General features: G+C 35.0%; 2 protein-coding genes across 2 annotated transcripts; both read right to left on the bottom strand.

Moving 5' to 3' along the window:
* Positions 1-633: 633 nt before the first annotated feature.
* LOC110459472 lies at positions 634-3,651 on the bottom strand. The gene is made up of 3 exons (XM_021511753.1): positions 3,410-3,651; positions 1,485-2,666; positions 634-772 (listed from the first exon to the last, which is right to left on the bottom strand). The coding sequence occupies exons 1-3, from the start codon at positions 3,462-3,464 to the stop codon at positions 699-701; spliced, it is 1,311 nt and encodes a 436-aa protein (XP_021367428.1). The 5' UTR covers positions 3,465-3,651; the 3' UTR covers positions 634-698.
* A 10,975-nt stretch (positions 3,652-14,626) lies between these two features.
* On the bottom strand, positions 14,627-17,908 carry LOC110459483. Its single transcript, XM_021511763.1, has 3 exons — positions 17,552-17,908; positions 15,512-16,330; positions 14,627-15,021 (listed from the first exon to the last, which is right to left on the bottom strand). Exons 1-3 carry the CDS (start codon positions 17,604-17,606, stop codon positions 14,963-14,965), a joined length of 933 nt encoding a protein of 310 aa, XP_021367438.1. The 5' UTR covers positions 17,607-17,908; the 3' UTR covers positions 14,627-14,962.
* Positions 17,909-20,298: the final 2,390 nt, after the last annotated feature.

Here is a 20,298-nt window from a genome sequence, read left to right as displayed (position 1 = left end):
ATTCAGTATATCGATGCAGAAAATTAAACCTAGTAAGCATTTCTTGCACTGTATGACAATTCGTCCATTTAGATGTTATTATTGGTATCTAAAGTCAAAAGAATTAAAATACATGATAAAAGTATTCCGAATTACATGCTGAAAATCATCAAAGTTTGGAAAATGATAGCAATGGTAACCGTTCTCAGTTTCAAACTCTGTTAAAATCTCGAAACAATATTTGTGCAACATCATAAAAAAATAACGATTTGGTTATCATTTAACCATGAAATTAATAGGAATTTATAGGTAGCAGAGTTTTCAATTGATCCAAGAGGCTGAAATAATAATCCATGATTGCTTTTTATGGTACAGTTCTGTCAATTAAGGTCCAATAAAACACCATTTGTTTCCTTAGCGGCGTCGTAATAAAAGCTCTTAAGAGCTTATATTTGTTGTTGACAATTGTACACGGCGTTAATTAAAGATTATTGTTATTATATAATGTGCAATTGCATCCTTCTTACTTATAAAGCTTAGGCAAGGCAACAGTTGTCTCAAAGAGTTCATTAATGTGTTTGACTATAACAAGTTCAATACGATTCAAAGAAAAGAGGAATAAATTGTATCGGTGTAGAAACAACAAAAACAACGCTATGTGAATATATTTACTTATATATGGAATTAAATAGTGAATGATATTGTTACATGATAAGTTTTTAATGGTTGACTCTTCTGCGCAAACTCCACCATCTCTGTCGACGAGGTATTTCTATATATTCCGGCATGTTATCTGCAATGTAGACAACATATACTTAAAATGTTGAAGTTTTATAAATATTTTCCTTTTCATTGTTACATATGTACATTTCAATCGTGAAAATGTGTTTTATTTGAAATATGAAAACAAACATGTAGTTATTGTAATCGTATATCTTTTTTAAAATAGTTAACGAGGATGAAGATTTTGGAAAAAGGACGATATGGCCTGTCCTCATTTGTTTGTGATATTTTCGTGTCCCGAGTTTCATAATCCGCCATTAAATCATTGTACACTATTCAATACATTAACATCTACATGATATTACTTTTATTTCAATTTCAGTACCTGAACTATATGATCCAATCAATAAGTCTGTAATTTTGGGCGCGTAATCAATTGTCCTGTCCTTTCAGTTTAGTACGTTGTGCATGTGGCAACGATTTATAAATCGCATGATGCACATACCTCCATGTTTGCAAACTGGACAAAGTTAAGATTATTCGTCGATGACAAGAACACAATGTTCACTTTTTTACATTTGCGAATCAGGGTAAGTTTTGGAAAGGCTGAGCTAGGCATGGTCTAATGGAATATAATACATGTTTACACACGTATTATAATCAAATTATACACGAGTATTAATGAATGAAATGTGTCGTAACATTAATGAAATGGATTTAATAATTTTAATAACTAAAGTTACCGGATTTGGCAATATTGTGGCAAAAAAACAAATACTTACCAAGCATTTCTGCATGTCTATGACTGTTTGCGCAACAGTATCCCGAATAACACTCCATCTTCTGTTGACAATCCTTTGTGGTCCTACACCTCTTAATAAACCTAGATGGCGTGTCGGAACACAATTCCTGTTGCATGTATATTTGCATAGCTCTTCGCTGTGCGAAAGTCTTACCAGCACGATCAGTTTTTAATTTTGGCGAAGAGGTCTTTAAAGATCCTTGCGTACTAGGGCCAGCCTGTTTTGCTATATGACCTTGACCGAGAATTGGTCCTGGGATAGAAGGATTGAAAAAACGACCTTCATTTACCAATACTGCCATGCTAGGGTGCATCAATGGTCTCTGACTTCGAACTCTACCTAACAATCCCAATATCTGCGGGTACAACTGGGCTAATATGGATGATATTGCCATTGGACCATCTGATAATATGTGGGACATCGTAGTCTGTATTGAGCGTTTTGGAGTAGGTTCCAGCACTACATTCGGTGTTGGTGTCGTTTGGACATTTGCTACCGTTGGTTCTGTAGGAATATCGGTTGTTAGTGTTGATTGTGTTGCTGTTCCGGGTGCTGGTGTGGTCTTTCTTCTGGATCTTCTGGAAGACTTCCTCTTGCTTGACGACTTCCTGCGTGACCGTCTTGTTGACCTTGACGCAGACTTTGTAGTAACTGTGACGTCTGTTACACCGCCTATGATAGTTTCTTGTTTGATCGATGGATCTTGTGCTGTTTTTATCGGGGAAGCATCTTTGCTCTTTGTTTCTGTTGTTTGTGTTGATGGACTCTTTTTTGATGATTTTTTCAATTTCCGTTTTGTTGATGTTTTTGGTTTCTCCAATTTCTTCTCAATAGGAGATATACCTTTATCCGAAACACCGGGACTTTTAAGTGTGTTTGGTACCTCTGGTATATTGACATTAGTCTTTGATGCACTTGTTATTGATGTTTGAGATTTCCTCTTCCCAGATTCTTGTGTATCCACTGGGAGTATACCTTCAGAAGAAGGGAAGAACTCTCGTATCCCAATCTCTGCTGCAGGGAGTATACTACTCCTCTCACTTCCATTCCCTTTGTCAGACAATGTTTTCTGGTGGTTCTTAATCTTTTTGCGAAGATTCGTAATATCTCTCATAATATCTGCGTTCATATCCTGCATCAATGGTGACATTGCCATCACACCTGGAAATAGTGACAAAAATTAAAATTAAGGATTAATATTTTAATTCCTACATCAGCAACAGATATGTTTTTTTATAGAACGTGATATGTATTTGTGGATTTTTTTCTGGTAAAATTAAAAATATAGATACAAAACGATATAGAGCAATAATGCAAACATTGTTTTACTTTATCATTTAGTTAACAGGACAAATATGCAGAATGACATTTGGAGCATTAAATACAATATAACTTTTAATCTCAAAATCATAAATTTGCCTCTGATCGATTTGATTTTCCTTTACACACTTATATTACCCTTAATCCTAGAACTAAAGTCCCCTCCTATTGTTTTATATTGCACACTACAAAATATGAATATGATATTTGCTAGTATTTTTGAACCAAACATGTATCACTTTTGATATGATAGTGTGATCAGGACTATAACGTATAATAAAAAAATCCCATATTTGTCAATCTTTAAAACATTTATCTATTTTTCAATATATTAACAATCAGTTCACAGTTCGAATCCACAATCAATATTTGCAAAATGTTTGCAGGATCTGTCTGCAATCCTTTCAAGTATTAGAGGAATAAATACTACGCCTAATTATTCTGAAATGTAAATAGATAAAATCATGCTAGAATAAGATTTAACATTGTTAATATGAAATCCTCAATCATTTTGTTAATGAAACAAGGAAACATGAAGTAATTATGTATTATGACGGTATTAAAAAGGATTTTGCAATACTTACCGCAAACATGCATCGCTACCAAAAGTGAAACGAGAAATGGCACATCCATGTTCATTAACTATCACAGACAAGATACAAATGGGAATATGAGTTTGAGGAGGTCGCTAAATAATCTGTTCTCATTGCATCACCAGCAGAATTGTTTGTCCTTGTGAGCTAAACCTGAGGTCAGCGACATTTTATAGTGTACACGATGGTTAAAAGCATGATCTAATTTAGAATCGCGACGTCTCTGCCAGCTGTCGAAACGTCTCCACCTTTGACGATGATCTCATAAATATTCACAATTTCGTAAACATCCGTGTCTAAGTTATTAAGACTGTGTACTCACACACCCACACAATGTCACTCTAGTATATAGAAAGCATTAGAATATATGTTTGGAGTATGCTCTTATGCTGTTTGTCGATGTAAGTTATATTGTTAGAAACATAGCAAAATATTTGATGTTGTCATGAAACCATTTTCGTATATAACTTGGAATGGAACCACAATTCAATATCATTTTGACATATTGCATTACAGGACATCATCACGTGAAACCGATAATTTCGTGACAGTATTTATTCACCATGAAACAAAAACATATCTAAGCATCACGTCTATTATATAACATTGGTAATTAATCTGAATCCAAACAATGTGAAAATAATGCTTTGAAATGTTTTTTTCATACTAAACATTTTGTAGGTAAGTACGTTGTTAACTTTCGGTTAAGATGATTTATGAGAGACTATGTCTTTACTGGTGCAAGTTTGGATCAAAGGTAGCATTAGGAAGATCGATGTCTGATACATAAAGTTAGTATATCAAACTGGAAACAGAACGTGACCTCATTAATAACATTAAACACATCTCATACACGTTCATGTGTAACGTGATTAAACAACACAGTTGTCAAATACCTAACGGATTTGTGATTATTGATAGGCATGCAAACACATGTTTCACTATAACATAAACGTGTTTGACAGCTGTGTGTTGACGTGCTGACGATGTCAATGATATGGTATGTTTCTCGTTAAACTGGACATCGTTATCGCTATCGACATATCAACACCCTTTTTCTTTACGAGGATCTTAATTTTTAATGATCACATCCTCCGATCCTTGAATGACATGAAATTAACTTCCTTTAGTTGATTTGTTTTATAAATTCAAATTAAAGTGGTGTTGTCTGATATTGGTTATGCATTGCATCACTTTCACCAACAGGAAAACACGTTTGAAGTGCTGAAAATATATACGTTATAGGTTAACCGTATTATCGTGAGAAGTTGATAATTTGTAATCACGAAATGTGGTTTTCTATAACGTCACGTAGCAGTCATTAGCATATATGTAAACATTTATTATGCTAATTGCAATTTCTAATACAACAAGGCGATGTCATTTAAAAAAAAAAAACATACTATAATACGAAATGAAGAACAACCTATTTCATAAGGCAGTAAGTCAATGTTAAAACCAACCAAAGAACATATATTTAATATATATATCTACGGTCAGTCCCTTCGTTCATTTCATTCCGGTCCCAGCAATGATTCGAAAGATGAAAGGGATTATATGTCTTAAATATTTAAAATAAAGAGTGAAAAGGGGAAATGTGCCATACAATTCTATATCCCGTTACATATTGTTTACAGTTTACATATTGCCGATTGCACCAGGTGACTCTTATTGTATTTGCATGTTTAATTTATTATAATCATGATTAACTTTTCCCCTTACGAGACAGTTTATACACGGCTCCAGCCTCTGTGAAAACAAAGAGCAACATACCATAGCGTTATCACTAAAGGGTAAAATCATTATCTACTCTCGATACATAAAGATACTACGCGTCAAACTGATACCACAACAGGTGAAACACATCAAGAACACCAGTAAGAAAAGCAAAGGCGGAATCAGGTATTTCAGCAGAGTAAGCATTTTGCTGCACCCCATGTGGTATATGTATTGACACGATAGATGATATTAACTACTAAAGGTACTGAAATACCTTATATGAATTTAGGAAAAGCTGACGTCCAACGGTTCGGTTTCAATATCACGTATTTAAATAGGACAGTCATCCAACGAATACATATATGTTAACTTTAATAAAAGAAAGATTCTGTTTTGGTTATAAACTTGGGACGGAAATATCTTCATGTTAATTATCAACTGTAATGCGTTGAACATTATTTCATATTTAAGGCAATTTTCAAAATCATATGTTGGCATAACGGTTCTTTCGTGTCATTGGAATAAATTCTCGTGAATAAATAAAGTGTTAGGTAGTAGAGTCTTGTTTCTGGTAAGGTTAGGCTAATATTCTAATGGCTTGTGTATAAACGTTACTTAAAACTGATGAAACCTAATTTGTTCAAAACAAATCAGGGCCCGTGATTCTGTGCTCAAACCCAACTTCGTGTGCCAGTGGTAAATTAATAAAAAAAAATCCTATTTTGTCAATGTTATGTAAGAAATCTGGAGAGACTTTATGTCGAATTTCATTGTTACACTTAACTGTTTGACCGTGTTACATGAAATAAGGGAGTTACAAGAAAGTCAGGTCGAGCACAAAATTCATGCTTAAGCATGAAAACAGTTTAATGAGTACGGACCCTGGCCACGTCTACGGCCAACACATGTGTGGTTTAATGAGTACGGACCCTGGCCACAACTTCGGCCAACACATGTGTGCTTTAATGAGTACGGACCCTTGCCACAACTACGGCCAACACAGGTGTGGTGTAATGAGTACGGACCCTGGCCCCAACTACGGCCAACACATGTGTGGTTTAATGAGTACGGACCCTGGCCACAACTTCGGCCAACACATGTGTGGTTTAATTCGGAGTTAACGTCACCTCTACAGCTATGTCATATGTATACCACATACGAATGTCAGCAGGTGATTGGACCAATCAACGACTATAAAATTTATCGAACTGCAGTGCCAGTATCAGGACACAGGAGCATGTCACCCAAACGGATAACATTATCTGTACACCACAGTTAACCTGGAACGTATAGGGCAAACTCGTACTGTCAAATATAAAAGGATACATAGTGTTATTTTTTATTTTTATTTTTTCAAATAGAAACTTTATTTATTTAACAACAATTATTTCAGCTTATACTAATCACTCTTGTTGGCCCGGATGTTAGCGCGTGGGGGTCTTAGTGTAGGAGGAAACCGGAGTACCTGGAGAAAACTCACGTGGTCAGGCAGGTGCCCCCAACCCTTTCACGTCCGATCGGGAAATCGAACCCCGGCCGCCCTGTTGAAAGGCAAGTGCGCTATCCACTGCACCACCCAATCACCCTTCTAACATAATAGTGTTATAAGCATATCACTTTGGCAATTAGTTATTAACGATCACATTTAATAATCATGACATTTATTAGAAACAATTAGCATAACCATTAAGTGGTGGTTATTAATTATTGCAAAGTAAATAAGCATTTGTGACGGACACGAAACTTGTCACGTACACCAATTTTTTTTTATAATAAAATGTACGTGCTACTTTAGCCACACAGGTAAGTTTCAAAATTGTTTCTCACTTATCAGTGACGTCACATTTTGCAGAAGGATGACCGTAAAACCTTAACACAGTAATGCTGTTTTATTTATAATTTTGGTATATATGCAGCATGTAAAGAGTGAATTAAACTGTACGATCAGCTGTTTTGTCCTTCTATGACTCATTGTTGATGTTACATACCAACAATGTGAAAATCTGTATTTTATCTTATATTTAATATGCATGTGTAATATATATGAACTATAATGAATTGTAATTATAATGTGAAATACCACTTGTCGAAACAGAATTAGAGGTACGTGCAAACCCTTTATTATTATGATATAGTTACATTAATATGAACCTCCATGTTACCAGTGTTGTGATAACAAGGTACATTGTATCATCTGATCAACTATCTAGATATTTATGTTATCCTTAACACTGTTAGTGTTATATTACAACCGTGTTGTCTCGTAAAGAAATAAGTCTGTAATTGGGTGATCATATTAAAACCTTATACTTTCAAAGACGAACATCTTTCTTGAAGAAAGTATTTCTATTCTACATTCTACAGCATGTAGTCGCGATGACAGGTTCATAGAGCTAGTCATACCATGCCAATATACAAGTGAACTAGTACTTTCAAAATCACGTGTGCATATGGTATGTTTTTTTCCCCCAAAGAAACAGTAGTAATATAAAGAGATTTAAAAATCTATTGTCTTCAGAATAATATTCGGGGGAGAGATTTGAGATATAGAAAAAAAGTATATGTGTGTCACGCTCGCATATGTATATATACAGGTGGTAGGTATTTTGTGATGTTTTGTATGTAATGTTTGTGTACGTGTGTTATTTGGTGGAACGCTACCTAGAAAGCGGTAAGATAAGTATGTTCGAAAACACGCGAGAGGTACCGGGGGAAGAAACTTTGAAACATGGCGGTATTGCATGTTCACATGGAGAACAGACAATATTATATACTTTCATATGCCGCTCCATGAACAAAGCACAGAAAGCTGACTGTGGTAAGTGTTTAACCCATGTTTGTTGATGTCCCGTGTATTCGGTCCGCTTGAATTGTGTAATTTACCTGATGGAGACCGGTCAAGCATTCTTAGGTGGTGCGGTCCACTCATGCGTGACTGAGTTGTTTATGTGTGCATTTCGTCTATAAACCATTTTACACGTGTTATAATTGTAATAATCGGTATATATTGGCTGTATGAAGAAGATAATTGTGTGTTACTTGTGTGTAAATTATCAGAAACTTAGATGTTATTGTACATTACATTATGTGTGCGTATGCATTATATGTAGGTACGGAGCCCCATAGGTGACATGTTAGGTGATTGCATGCTGTGGACCCGCACGAATTCTTAATTGCTAGTTTGCTAACATTTCGCTTACTATGTTATCAGCATTTAGTGTATTCTTTGTGATCTTAGTTACGTAATTATTCTAAATATCAATATCCTTTTAGGTATTCGAAATGTCGGTTTGTGAGAATTATAAAAGTATGGAAGCGCGTGGGTGAAATAAATGTGAAGTTAAAATATGTGAAGTGACATTCAAATTACGGGAATTTATATGGATTTTCGTCATCTTCTGTCATATTTTCCATCTTTTGCCAGCTTTCTACCCTGGGATTATCTGGCGGATCATCTGTTGAACAGACCAGCCGACACACGAGACACATCTGACCATGATATGGTCATTTGGGTTTGATACAGCGGCGGTACGACATATCCTAAGATAGCCAGCGGTTTCTTTGCATAGAGGAGAACTTCCACTGAAGTCGATGGTCTATTGTGTAAGACCACCCAATTTGTCTACAGTGCCAGTAGATTGTGCCACCTTTCTAGATGGTGGACGTGTGTAAACACTTGCATGTTTTGACGCTGTCCAGTGGGATAGCCAACCCTAACTCATGGCTGGTGTGAGGTAGACTTTGTTCTAGTTCCAGAGGAGTTTAGGATAGTTTACAGAAGAGGATCTGGATTTGACAGAACATTTCCTTTAGACTGTTTTTATTTGTGTGTTGTGAGTGTGAGTGAGTATGTATTATATTAATCTGTGTTGTACATTATATTTATAAATAGTGTAAATAAATATGTATATACTGTATAGAGTGTACTATTGTGTTGTCATTGCCGAGTAAGGCTGCGTCGCTCGTCCCACAGTTACAATTTGTGAACAGGTTTCGGGAATGCTAGTATCCCAGACCCCGAAACAGAGACAAGCCAGTATCAGTTACATTCCGGCAGAGCTGGTAGTATCATCTAAGTTATGGGAATACTTCCGTTTAATAATTGCAAATTGGAAACATGAAGCAGTTGAAATTTAACCTTTTGACTGAAGGGTTTCCATTATTTATTGCCGTTTTTTTGAAATATTATAGGTTAATTATATACATTTTACTGACATTTTGTATTTAAAATTCCCTTTATGAATAATGTGATATTTAATATTAAATACGCTTGGAGAGTTCAAATCGAAATATGCTTTTAATGAAAAAGAAGGGATATCAACAGCAGTATTTTATCAAATTTTGATGCGGCATATGACAAACGGCACCATTTAATATAAATTGAATTTATAATACGAAATGTTATTGTGTAGCCTTCAAATGAATAAGAAGAGGGGATTTAACTAATTGGCCAGAGGTGTCAGTTGTCCAAAGGTGACAAACAAGTATATCTTCCGCTGATAAGAATATACATCTAATATTGTATTATGTATGTATCTATGTCGATACATGTATTTATGATTTCCCCTTTTTCTTTTAAAATTCGATATTTTTGTTCTATGGAATCCACTTCCGCATTAAACGGCAGAAGATAACGTTACGCAGATAACACAAAAATGCGTTCATACAATCAAAGTTTGTTACTCATATCGATAAGAAGGTCGTATCCTTATGTGAAAATATGACGAAACAAATATAATTCAGTTGAGATGAAGCAGCAAGCAAACTATCACGACTCTAGGCTTTTCAATTCTAAAGAAGATATTGTTATAGTGCTTCAACAAATAGGCCTATTCAACTTTAATTGTGAATAAGTTCATGCCATTTATTTTCGAACACTTTGTTGCACTCTACTACGTCTCAGATAGAATGAACCTAGGCCTATCGGGTCTTCTTCAAAAGGTACACTTGGTCTTTTTTGATAATTATGATTAATTTGTTAAACAAATAAAAATAGCGTTATATTAACCAATATATGTTCCAAAAGCATGATTATTTAAAGGTAATAATTATAAAACTGTAGTTAAGACAGTAATCAATGAAAAAGGCCGTTTTCCGAATTGACTTCATTGTGAATAAAAAAAGTTCGTTGGATAAAAGCGAAATAGTGTTAAACTTGTTTTTTTAAGAAATAGTCACCAAAATAAAAATAAAAAGTTGTATTGGTAACTCATTGGTAAATCATCAGAAAAGGAATAATTGTATACTTAATTTGTAAATAATAGTAAAATCGGATGGCTGAAAGTTCTTGATGTAATTAAAGTTTCATGTAATGTCCTTATATTTGGGCCTGTTAATATTACATTTATTGATAAGTGTCATTCACACAAAATTCAACTTTTGAAATGTGTTCAATGGAAAAAATGAAACCGCTCTACACGCAACGCAATTGCTTAATGTATGTACTACCAAGCTGAGATTTGTTTGTTATTAATGTCATCGATGATTCTTTGAACGACGAATCAGCTCTAGGGCGCCTTGTTATTCACTTTAGGCGCACATTATGTGTTGCCAAATTGCGCAATCAAGAGTAGTGTGTGTAACGTTCGTCTTTCAGGATGCAAGTTGGTAGACTTTGCCGATGGATTTCATAGTACCTAAGGTTCGTCGTATATAGCCACAGTAATCTTTCCTGAGTAATGGTTTATTCCATACATACATTAACAAGTACTTTTCAAAGTATTTGATTTGTATAAAAGAGTTGTTAAGTCACCTGAGACAAAGTCTCAAGTGACTTATTGTGATCACCTTTTATCCGTCGTCGTCCGTCGTCCGATTTACATTTTCGACTTCTGCTCCAAAACCCCTGAACCAATTTCAATGAAATTATGCAGAAACCTTCCATGGTCAAAGATTTGGTCCTCAGCCTCCAGGGGCCTGAGTGGCGGGGCAAAAAATGATCAAATTGACTAAAATTTCAAAATCTTCTTCTCAAAACCCAGATATGGTAGAATCAAATACTCTTCATAGATGGAAGGGTCTAAAAGTGCTTTACCAAAATTGTGAATTTCTTGAACCTGGGGTCTGAAGTTTTCCCCTGGCGAGTGGGTAAACTTTACTATATTTTATATAGGGAAATCACATTTTGGACTAACATTTGTTTAATTTCCATTGGGAGTAATTCAATTTTGGTTAGCATTATCAGTATTGAAAAGCAGTTTGATGGTATGCACATGTTAGCCCTGACTGACCCCAAAGGGCTGATGGGTGGGGCCGAAAAGGGTTGAATTGACTGAAATTTCAAAATCTTCTTCTCAAGACCCAGATATGGTAGAATCAAATACTCTTCATAGATGGAAGGGTTTTAAGGTGCTCTACCACAATTGTGAATTTTATGACCCTAGGGTCTCACGTTTTCCCCTGGGGAGAGGGGGGGGGGGTAAAATTTATTATGGCAAATGATAATGAATATTGCATGTTGATAACTTGATTGTAATTATAACCCTGAGTTGACAGTTTGATACTTTGAACATTTTCATTTTGAACAGTGTGCTATTTTTTGTTTTCATTTTCCTTGTTTAGAAACAGAGGTGCTAAATTCTAATACTTATCAGTCTTTAATCTGTATGCTAGATATTGAATAAGGTTGTTTTAGGTCGCTTTGAATAAAACTTCTGTTCTTGTTTTAAAAACAAAAATCAACTCTCTGTATAAATATATCAGAACACGGGTGACCGTTAAGGCCCCTGGGCCTCTTGTTTATTCATCTTCCCTTCTGTTTTTACTGTAACTGTGGGTTGGATTTGTTGAATTTCCAGTTTTTAGACTTAACTCCGCTAACGAGTCTAGAGGGGTGCAAAAGTTGTATGATGTAAGGTAAATCAGTTTTCGAATATTGTATCTATTTTTTTAAGTTTAATCACAGCGTGGCTAACGTTCCTGTAAATTGCTGTGACATTACAAGGCAATTTTAAAGTCGATCGCACCTGTTAAATATAATAGGCACTGTTTAACATGTGTATGCAAATTTCTCGCCATCAAAACAGAAAGAGAACTTAAGGATTTAAATGCTTATTAACACTTATGTACAGCATAGAAATGTAAAAGCATATGACTTGATATAGTGTATGTTTGAAAATGTTTAAGCATTGAACTGTTCTTGTATGGTATTTATGATCTATTTAAATGACACAACTTTGCAACCAAACAACATAATGCACGCTAGCGCATTATGATTTGTTTGCTAGCAAAGCGGTGCCATTCAAATAAGTCATAAATACCAAACAAAAACAGTTCAATACTTATATTTAAGTTTTCTCTGCCTATTATGTTCTTTTTTAAATTACAATTTATATTTAAAATAAAAAAATCCCGCCTTATCGACAGTCCACATAAATTCGTTAAATAGTCGGAACAGCGTGTTGCCGCTTGCTGATTGACAAACAAAGTCGGACTTTGAAGTTTTAACCAACACTTCAATTTATTCCACAATTCAGTATCAATGCAATTGCGTATGAAATGTTTATAGGGTGATTTAAGTTTATCAATATAAATCTGAGCTGATAGTTAGATTTGAAATTGTTTCGTTTTTTCCCCGGAACAAATTTCGCCCATGGATAAATACAGTGAACACCGTGAATCCGACCTTGACCTCCACGAGGGAATTATTTTTGGAAGTTAAATGAGCAGAGAGAAAAGTTTTGTGAAGAATCCAGGCGTGAATGTATTTGTTGATTGTATGGGAATCAGACTACAGTCGGTAGATTCTACAAAAGCCTCGTTATTTGACATGTCGTCAAAAGCTGAGGAAACTGTGGCTGCGAGACGCGTGATACTGATAGAGTTTGAAGTGAGTGCTCTTGCGACGGAGCACAATTTCGCTACAAATATCCGAAATGTTTATGTGTGCTGTGACTCATATCAGTAGGTCTGTAACATATGTGTCAGTAGGTCTACAGAATATGTGTATTTCAGACATTTGTAACGAACTCCTGTTGATCAGTGCATTGTAACAGACGATATTTCTGATAAATTGCATGGGTGTTAAAGTTGTTTACATTGCCGGCATTGGTTATTTAATCCCTTTGTAATATTATGTATGTAATGTACACGTTTGAATATTGAACGATGTGTTATCTAATTACGATGATTACTTAAAAAGAAATGTATCGGTATCATTCTAATTACTATAACTTCTTTTCGAGATACAGAGTCTTTATTTGTTTTTCTATAATTTCTTCATTAAACATTTTCCAGAAAGCACCAGAATGAAACAAATGGTTGTCCAAAAATGTTTTGATTTAATACAAAAATATGTTTTATCTTTATTATAGCAGCAATTGTTTGATTGTATTGTAGGAGGATGTGTAACGTTTTTGCAAAAAACAATTAGTGTTACCAACAAAGATTTTAATACTCGTTTCAAACTACTTTGTCATATTTTGTAAACTGTTCAATTCTATTGTATGCAAAATTTCTCGTTACAATAGCTACTCGCATTTTTATCATGCTAACTATATTTTTGAAGTATAAAGATACCAATGTATTAGAGACGTCTCAAATCCAGCTTCTTATATTTAACACTCGATATTAAACATATTTGTCGTTTCTGCAAACTGATAGATATTTGAGTAATGCTGTTGTAGTCTTGAATCCATGCCGCCCCTTTCCACGTGATGTTATCACTTTGACTGCATCTATTTCACGAGTCCTTGACACATGCTACTGAAGTGAGCTTCAGATGGAACACGACAGCATGTATGTGAAATCAAAATCAGAATCGATCCAAGCCAACTAAAATGGCTGATGTGCCTTGACACCGTTTCCTAACAGTCCCTGCAGGTAGGGCGTAATAATTGTACCTGCTGCCCCCATTGCATGATCGTAAGAGGCGACTAAATTTATGATATTATCTTTTCTCTTCTTTCTAAACAACTTTCCTCTTTCTAATGTCTCCCTTGACAATGCCTCACTTTTGGCCTTTAGTTGAGCGTTCGCCCCTGTGAGGAAGGCTTTGAGTTCTGTCCCCTGGCCGAGACATACCAGAGTCCGTAAAAATGGTAGTTTCTACTCCTGCTTAACGCTCAGCAATTTAGGAGTGACACGACAGGTTCGCCCGATGTCAGTATAATGTGACCGGGTGGGGTGTCCTGCTGGGTGTCTTCGGCAGTTTCATTGAGTTTGCACTATAAAGTCGGCATCAGTTCCGTGCTATCATAAGGAGACAAGCACGAACATATATCATCCTCCCAAAACACAGGCATACACTACACGCATGCATCTTGCACACAGGGGAGGTCGTCCTTAAATGACTATAGCTGTCGATAAGACGTTAAACTATACTAAACCAAACCGTTTCCTAACCCTTGACTGGGTAACACACCGGGCGTTACTTCATTGGTCTATCTTCTAATTATGACCTATGGCTAGTGTTAGCAAATTGTCAGTCGCCTTAACCACTTGGCCACCACTGCCCCTACATTTGATCCAACAGGAAATAATACAAGAAGATTATAAATTGTAACATTTTAATTAAAATCATTATAAAACTTTGAATTGTATCAATAGTTGACGTACTTATTCAAACATATGGCATCTTGGCACTGTACGACAGAAAGTGAACGTCTTTTTTGTGGGTCCACTCTCAGAGGAAATATTTTAGATACAAAATTATCCATAGTTACACAAGCAGTTAAGTTAAGCAAACTACAGCAGGTACACTATCTATATTACTGTTTAAGCATTAGGCATTGTGTATACAAAATATCCCACATAATGAATAAATTAGGAATGGAATAATTTATCAAATGTCACCATGACACAGTCGCTGATTCATCTGCCACGGTGTCATAGTCTCATCCACGCTTGACGGGCACGTTGTCTCTCCAAATGTTCAACCATGTTGTCTGAAAGTCAAAATATAAATTTAGCGGTACGGACACATCAGCACAATGTTAGTTGTGTTTTCTTTGTTTAAATGCTGTACATATTTTATATTGAAATGCTTTATTTTGGTAGTTCGCTGTTGGATCCTTAAATGAATTATCTTAAACCATCTCATAACACACAACTTCGAACTGCAGTGAGAGTCTATAGAGGAGCCAATGGGGTGTAGGCTATTTTGCCCAGGGATGTAGGTAAGGTTCTGAAATGATATTTTCTAGCAGTAATTGATGTCAAAACTCTGTTCTTAACGTTATGTATATGGTACGTGTGATCTCCACAGCTCTTCAATGGACCTGGTTTAACAGGATTCAAATATTCCTTACCGTCGCAACATTGAATCTATACAAGTAACCAAAATTTATCGTTTACGGCTTACTACATCATAATTTGTCTTTTTATACAAAACATACATTAAATCAAACTTAGGAAAGTAGTGAAAGTAATATTTACCAAGAATTTCTGCATGGTCGAGGTTTTTAGCGCAGCATCTCCCAGTAAAACATTGCATTTTGTGAGAGCAGTCCTTATTCGTCATACACATCTGTCTCAACTTGGACGGCGTCTCGGAGCATAAGTTGTGTTGTATTAACATCTGTCCAAGATTTGCTTGTGGCAACGACATACCAGCTTGACCATTGTTCATTCCTGATGATGCCATCTGCGGAACTCCCTTTAGGGTAGGATTACTTGGATTTGATGTCTGTCCTTGGTCAAACATTGATCCTCCTGCAGTATTCATCATCGATCCTGCATTCATCAAAGCGGCCATTTCGAGCCCAATCATTGGATTTTGTTCCAGAGTAGAGCCTATAGCCGTTGGTACATTACTCACCATATCTGTCACTGGGGTTTGTTTACTTGATGACTGCTTTGGTGTCTGAGCTGCATTGCTGGGATGTGTAACTTTACCACTTTTTGATTTTAAACTGCTCTTTTTTGATGATGTCTTTGCGTTTGCTGTTTTTGTTGCAGGTTGTGGATTTTTTAGTCCAATGTTTTGAAGTGTTGGTGCTACTTCTGGCATAAAGTTACCTGTCTGTGACCCACTATTTACCGATGTTTGGACAGATGACATCTCTGATGGAACCATTCCTCCAAAAGAGGCGAGGAGATTTTGTATTCCAGCAGGAAGAACAGTATTCCCACCATTCGGTCCTCCCATTGAAGACTGAAACATCCTATATCTCATAACCTTTCTTTGTAGGTCCATGTAGTCTGACATGATTTCTGCATTCATGCTCTGCGCCATCGGGGATAACGCCGTGACACCTTTAAACATACATGTTTGTATTATTAACACTGCAGCCTTACATATTCAAAAATAGTGTTTTCGTTCGTTTGTGCTTTAAAGCCCCTAGGGGTTATGGGCTAGTAATTGTAGAAGGTCAGACGACTGAACCAATCAGCCATTGCGGCCCTCAAAACATTGCGTTTAATAAAGTTATTATTTAATCAGCAAATATTACACACCAGTTTATATTTTCTTCATAAATGTACAATAAATATAATAATTAAAAAACTACATTTTCTAGAACATCATTATAAAGCAACTATACCTTAAACAAACGATGCATTTTTGTATCTAGTAAAGAACAGCATTTTAAATGATTGCTGTAAATTTCTGTGAATCAAAAGATATTATGAATACAACAACATTACATTTGTGTCTAAGTTTTTTCAGTCCATGCACGTTCTCTTATCAAAGTTATATCAACGCAATCACCAGCCATAGAAATTACGAATGCAAATTGGAAACAAGTTTGAATTAGATATGCTTAATGTAGGGAAGCATATTTTTGCTATGTAGAGTTATCAATGTAACCCAGCAAGGCATATACCTTATACAAAATATTTCAAATTATATCGGAATGTTCAATTAACATCCTTTGAAATAACTTGTTTCTTGTTTTGCTACTTTACGATGAGTCATTTATATTTGATGCCTTACTGTAAGTCAAGGATGTTTGCTACCATACAGTGAGTCAATGATTTGTGAGAAATATTCAAATATTACGAATCAACGGGATATGCTCGACGTATTTATACCTGTCAATGATATAAGCTAGCTTTCCTGAGTCGATGATACTACAATAATGTGAGTCAATTAGATAAGCATACTACTTTACTATGAATAAATAATATTTGTTGCCGTAATGAGTGTCGATAAAATACTACAATTCGACGAAATACGTTACAAATATGTCTTACTGTGAGACGATAATGCATCTACATTACTGTGTGTTTATGAAATAAACAACTTTACTATGAGTCAATGGTGTATGCTATCTTTCTGTAAATCATTGCTTTATGTCGCCTTAATGGTTGTCAATAAAATACTACGAGTCAATAAGGTAGGCTACAGATATTATTTACAAACGTCTAATATATGTCGCCTCGTTGATATTGCAACCTTACTTTGCGTCAATGAAGTATATTAAATCATCAAAAGTAAATCATAAACGAAATAGCCCTATTTGTTTAGAAACTTACTTGAAACAATCATCATCAGAAGGAATGTGCATAAAAACATTGTTGGCGTATCCATGCTACTATTTCCTGTTCCGTAGAACTTCAAACAAAAGAACTCCTACTTCAGGAACGTGCTATTCTGACGCTCTCCCCGAATGAGCCAACAACCACCACAGTCAGACCTTGTATGGTATTCCGGAAGATAGTGGGACTTTTTATAGTACGTGCAAAGCTCAAAACAATATCTCATTTAAAATCGCGACGTCTCCGCCAGCTGTCGAAACGTCTTTAAACTAGAATATGATCTGATGAATATTTAAAACCTGATACGCTTCTATTACTATCATATTCATAGACATAATGCTCCACGTCTACACCATAATGATCTCGCCTGTCTTGTTACGTCATCAGTAGTAATTAAATATTCCGCAAATTGGTAATTACTTGTCACGTAATAATGCCGTGAAAACGACTAATAGATATATGTCGTGAAGAAATATTCCTTTCGAGGTTAAGATCATGAGAGATGATTAAAAGAAAAGAAAACTGTGGCAGATCGTCGCTGTCAATACCACTTAAGCGTAAGGAATAAAATGTCACTTAACTTTTAATCATAGGTGACTTGCCATAGGACACATTAATTGTGTGTTCTTGTTATAAACAAATATGTGTTTAGGTGTTTGGAGGTACCTGGTTGTGCCTTATTCCTAGCGGAGGACGTTATCTATTTAATGTCACAATTAAAAGCAATAAACTACTAGGATTAACATATATACAAATTAGGCTCATAGCTGTCCTCTCTTACTGATGACAGGTTTCCTCATACCTCAATACACGGACATTTACAACAAATGTATTTGTTTTCTATTCAATTTTATTAAGCATTAAAGCAATACTTATAAATAATCATCACAAACATGTTTACCGTTACAAATTTTACAAAACCAAGTAGATTTGTTTTTGATAAAACGTTAAAATGTGTGGACATTCTGATTAGTTTTTATATAAAAAGCTTTGTCAAGAATGTTGTGTCATATACAGGACCAAAATGTATTGCATAAGACAAAATATGAAGATCAAAACACAAAATCAACAGATTATGAGAAAACTAACCTTAAGAGATACTAACACTGAAGTAGCACTTATGTTTTTGCAAGTGATTTTCAGAAGTGTAGTTCAATCTGCTCTCATAGTTGTTAACGATCTATTGTAAACATGACTTACTTTTGAACGCACAGGTCTTTATCAATGTAATAGGACATCATTTTACGTAGCGTATGTTATATATCAATTCTTGGAAAGGTCGATATTGACATGCATTTGAACGCTTTTTTTTCTTGTAGACGATACGGTGTTACATAAATAAGTACTCCAAAGTCACACAATACTTATATACACTAATTGGTATTTGATGTAAACATGAGGACATTACACTAGATAATTAATTATGTTACAACTTAAAAAAATATTTACTAATGCTCATCGACCATTTTAAAGCTTTGTTAGGTTGATTGAACATTCATAAAAAAATGTGTAAAAGACATGTGTGTAATTTAAATCCATTTGATGCCATTGAAAAACCAAAACTCATACGAAATATTATTGGATTAAATCGATGTAAAAAATACATGACATTTAATCACCATTATATTAAGCGGCTACTGCTGCCTCGAAATACATAAATGTTGGTGTCAGATTGTGGAGGAAAAAGTCTTTATGAATTGTGTTTATAATGTATTAATGGTATTGTGAACTTACACTACTTTAACGACAGTGTTAAGGGGAACTGGATCAAATCCAAGCGGAACTATTTCGGACCAATGAAAAAAGGTCTTTATCAATATAAAAGGACAACATATCTCATAACGAAAAGGATATATCAATTCTTGGAATGATCAATTTGGAAATGGATTTGACATTATTTTGGTCTTTTCTTTTGTCAGTATTTATTTCAGGTAAGAATTTATTTATTCGAAACTGCTTCAAAAAGATATTAATGGAATGCAATACAATTTTTCCAGGTGAACATATGAAGGAAAATAGTTCTGACATATTTGATTATTCGATTTACTTTTACATTACCATCTATATATCAGTGTTTATTTCTGAATTAAGTTATTCAATATGTTGTTCGCTTTCAATAAACTATTCAAGAGAATGACAATAAAACATAGAGGTTCCCAAAAGAATGAGGGCTGGCTATCATGATTATCTAACACGAGTAAGCTAATTTTAAATTGTATAAAGACACGAGGTCATAAATAGAATATTGCAGACCAACTAGGAAGTATTCTGTGATTTTAATATGGTGACACCTTTTTGTTATACAAGAAGTGTTTTGATAAACTTAACCATATGCAAGAACAGAACTGAAAATTTGTTTGGTGATGTGTATGCAAAACGTAATTATGTGCTTCTTTATTTTTCTCGAGGCAGAGGAGTATAACAAACAAGTAAGCAAACAAACACACAATTAGAAAAAATCAAAGCCATATCATTTCGATTTGAATGAAAAGATATTATGAATACAACAGCATTACATTTATGTATATTTGTTTTTAATCCATGCACGTTTTCTTATTAAAGCTATATCAACTCAATCACCAGCCATAGAAATTACGAATGCAAATGGGAACCAAGTTTTAGAGAACGAAGCACTATCGTTAGCAAGTTCCTCCTCTGATGTTCCGAATACAGCACTTAATAAAGAAGACAGAGGCAAAACCGCGGAGTTATCAAGAAGTACAAGCAACACAACGCCGCCCACT

The sequence above is a fragment of the Mizuhopecten yessoensis genome, unplaced genomic scaffold, assembly GCF_002113885.1.
Source record: "Mizuhopecten yessoensis strain PY_sf001 unplaced genomic scaffold, ASM211388v2 scaffold10087, whole genome shotgun sequence".
NCBI classification, from domain to species: domain Eukaryota; kingdom Metazoa; phylum Mollusca; class Bivalvia; order Pectinida; family Pectinidae; genus Mizuhopecten; species Mizuhopecten yessoensis.
This window is presented reverse-complemented; position numbering and strand designations above follow the sequence as displayed.

Coding starts and splice junctions, on each gene's coding strand:
- LOC110459483 (XM_021511763.1), bottom strand. CDS start 17,606: ATGGATACGCCAACAATGTTTTTATGCACATTCCTTCTGATGATGATT. Junction 16,331..17,551: donor TCTGATGATGATTGTTTCAA/GTAAGTTTCTAA, acceptor GTATGTTTAAAG/GTGTCACGGCGTTATCCCCG. Junction 15,022..15,511: donor CGACCATGCAGAAATTCTTG/GTAAATATTACT, acceptor TTTGACTTTCAG/ACAACATGGTTGAACATTTG.
- LOC110459472 (XM_021511753.1), bottom strand. CDS start 3,464: ATGAACATGGATGTGCCATTTCTCGTTTCACTTTTGGTAGCGATGCAT. Junction 2,667..3,409: donor GGTAGCGATGCATGTTTGCG/GTAAGTATTGCA, acceptor CACTATTTCCAG/GTGTGATGGCAATGTCACCA. Junction 773..1,484: donor TAGACATGCAGAAATGCTTG/GTAAGTATTTGT, acceptor TCTACATTGCAG/ATAACATGCCGGAATATATA.